Genomic DNA, 3,054 nt, shown 5'->3' on the forward strand with positions numbered 1-3,054 from the left:
GGGTCTGCCACCAACCTCCCCCCCCCCTCTTTCCACATTGCCACTCCCTTTCTTCTTTATTACATCTTGCCATCAATTTTTTTCCATTCCAAGTTTTCTCCCTTCCCACCTTATACGTTACCTTCCTCGGTTGTTTCCTTCTCTTGTGGTTTAAGTTTTAATAAATTAAGAGATTGTCATTCCCTTAAAGTGAATGAGTCCTATTAGTCGGGGTGGGCCTATAGCGAACCCAAATATGATTTGTGACCTGGGTTCTGCATCAAAGACAGGATGGAAATTCCATCCTATTCATCATAGCACACTTTTTCTGGGATTTAAGGAGGCATAATTCACTAGCTAGGGCCTGTTTGTTTAAGGAACAAAAGGGCTGGGATGGGAAAATATGTGGGGCGCCACATGTAGAGTGAGCAAACAGAAAAGAAAAGGATAGAAAAGCAGGGGAGTTTCACGAGTTTTGATTTTAATATGTCTGTAATATAGCACTATCCCTCCTAAGAAGTCCCTTTGCAGCTTTTCAGAATTGGGATCAATACATGTGTTCATTGGCTGATTGTGGATACTAGAATTGACAGCTTCGTTTATGACTCCCATGATAAAAAGCTCATTACGTGGACTTGGTTAAAAGTACTCAATTTCGGCATGACCATATGGAAATTGAAATGCACAATCGGAAACATCAATTAAGACATTTTTATCAGCTTTGCCAGGTCTTCTTTCCCCATCACCTCAGCTGAGTGGATTTGTGTATATCAGGTCCTTGTTAAGTTGGCATCACAGACATCAACACAGACAAATTGTTCTTCACCATAGGGGGTAGAGGTTATAAGGTAAGCGTGGTTCAATGAAAAAATAATCACCCTGCAGGACATACCGTATTGCTGATTTAAAAATTATGATAAAAAACAAAACTTTGTCTTGTTGATTTAAAGTGCTCAATAAATACTAAGAAGACTTCCGCTGCAAATTTATTACATCACTCCAAGAAGAGGTTAACCAGGACTGTTCTGAATTTTTTTTGAAATTTCAAAGAAGATAGCCAACAAATTACATCCCAAAGTACCACATAAGTTTGATGATGTTGATTCCTAAAGCTTGAGTACTTCTTTGCTTCACAGCTAGGCAAAGATAATCAGTGTTTGGTATAAACCACTTGTCCTTCCAGAACAAACTTTTTCCAAAGGGGCAAACAAATGCAGAAGGATATTAAGAAAGAAGATGAATTTGAACGAACTTTAAAGTAAGACTTGTAGAAAGGAAGTAACTTCATACATATAAATAGACAGATACAATCAATAAGTCTAAATTACTACAAGCAATCCACAAGCATCAACTAGTTAAGTCCCCAAGTTTTATGCTCATAGAAAGATAAACAGAAATTATTAAATGCCAGAAAAGGGAAGAGCACGAAAGGAATTCAGGAATATGAGATATATGCCATAAAGATCCTGTGAAATGTTCTTACCATGGGAACTACAATGTCTTCCTTTCCTGTGGTCCTCAAAAATGTGTAGGACAACATGCCAATGCTTTGTGTTGGGCTACTGACAAGAAGCACAAATAAAATGATTAGTTTTAATAGTACGAGAGCTAGACAAGAACAAAAACATAAGAACAAAACAGTCCCAAAAGCATATGGACAATGAAAAGGTGTGCACCTAACTAAACAGTTTGCTCTAAAAATTAAAACGAAAAAGTAGCAGACGTAATATGCTCTTTAAAGGTGCACAAAACTTCAGCCAGCTTAAAAAAAATCAAAAAATAAAAAATGGAAGCAATATGCTTTTTGATCCACCAAATTAACAAAATAAATAATTAACGATCCCTCACAGAAAACAGTCAGCTCAACTAACCTACCTCAATCCGAACTACTTTGGTGCTGCCATTGCTTGTAGTATAAATTCATAACACTTACACAATAGGTAGTGCTGACTGTATCAGTATCAAGCTCATAAGACAAATACTGAATGAGAATATCAGTAACCTAATGTTCCACTGTGTATCACTAGATTTCATACAATAGGACGCTATGATACACTATAATACTTATGGTACAATATGAGACGTCTATAAACCAAACTCTGAGGTTAATTTTCACCACTGTTCGTACACATAAAGCAAAAGCTAGAATCAATAGATTCAAAGTAGAACATCAATTTTCACCTTTTTTTTAGCTAGTTAGTTTCCATCTCTGGTGATGAGCACATTTATGTGTGAAATCTAGAATAGTAAAACATGCATTTTGCATATTTAGAATTGAGCTACCTTGGGTTTTACTCTCTTTTTGCAGGTTTTATATTTTCAATGCCTTAAGGACTATCGGGCGCTATATCTCCAATTTTACAAGTAAAGAGATCCTGTTTCTTTTCATGGTCGCGAAGAGGATGAAATTCTGAGCAAGATGGACATGTTCAATTAAAAGTACACATCTGTTTGGTCACCCGTACAAGTGATTATTCTTTTCGGGCCAGAAAAAGATTAATAGATCAGAACTGAACCGAGATGCAGAATCAGCCCGTTTGCAGTTGTCCCAGAGGTACAAGGAATATTCCAAATTCCAACAAGGATCGATGAAGTGATTGAAGATTCGTTTTTGGTAACAACAACTACCTAGCGTAGTTGGTGAGTTGTGGTGTGCAAAATCCCTTCCTTATTAGGAGGTCTCAAGTTCGAACCTCGTGGCTACCATTTTTTGGAGATTTTTTTTGAAAGATTTTCTCTCTCCTACTCATCACTTAAAGCAAGGAGGTTGTCCAAGAGGTTTCTTGCACAAAAAGAGAGAGAAATAAGGAAATAAAAGAGAAAAATAGAAAAAATAGGAGAAAAAATAGGAAAGAAAAAAAAAAAAAGGAAAAATGGTTCAAGAGGCTGCCCACGTTTTGAAGAAGAGAGAGAAAAAAAAAGGGAAAAAGGAAGAAATATTGTTGGAGATTCCCTACTTCTAACTTGGATGTCCTCCTCTACTCCCTTCCTATTTCCTATAAAAGGGAGTCCACAAAACCCTAAAGGGTTGTTACTCTCTTCCTCTCTACTTCTCTCTTCTTAGGTTTTTTTTTT

General features: G+C 36.7%; 1 protein-coding gene across 2 annotated transcripts in view; it reads right to left on the bottom strand.

The window, feature by feature from the left end:
• Positions 1–688: 688 nt before the first annotated feature.
• LOC122067071 (protein MICRORCHIDIA 7-like) overlaps positions 689–3,054 on the bottom strand; it is a 15,151-nt gene continuing 12,785 nt past the window's right edge. The window contains exon 7 of one of the 2 annotated variants that reach the window (XM_042630922.1): positions 689–1,541. In XM_042630922.1, the coding sequence (XP_042486856.1) occupies positions 1,415–1,541 (127 nt within the window). In that variant the 3' untranslated portion in view covers positions 689–1,414. The remainder of the gene's footprint in view (positions 1,542–3,054) is intronic. The other variant, XM_042630923.1, reaches the window with a different exon arrangement.

Source organism: Macadamia integrifolia, unplaced genomic scaffold (genome assembly GCF_013358625.1).
Source record: "Macadamia integrifolia cultivar HAES 741 unplaced genomic scaffold, SCU_Mint_v3 scaffold2692, whole genome shotgun sequence".
NCBI lineage: Eukaryota > Viridiplantae > Streptophyta > Magnoliopsida > Proteales > Proteaceae > Macadamia > Macadamia integrifolia.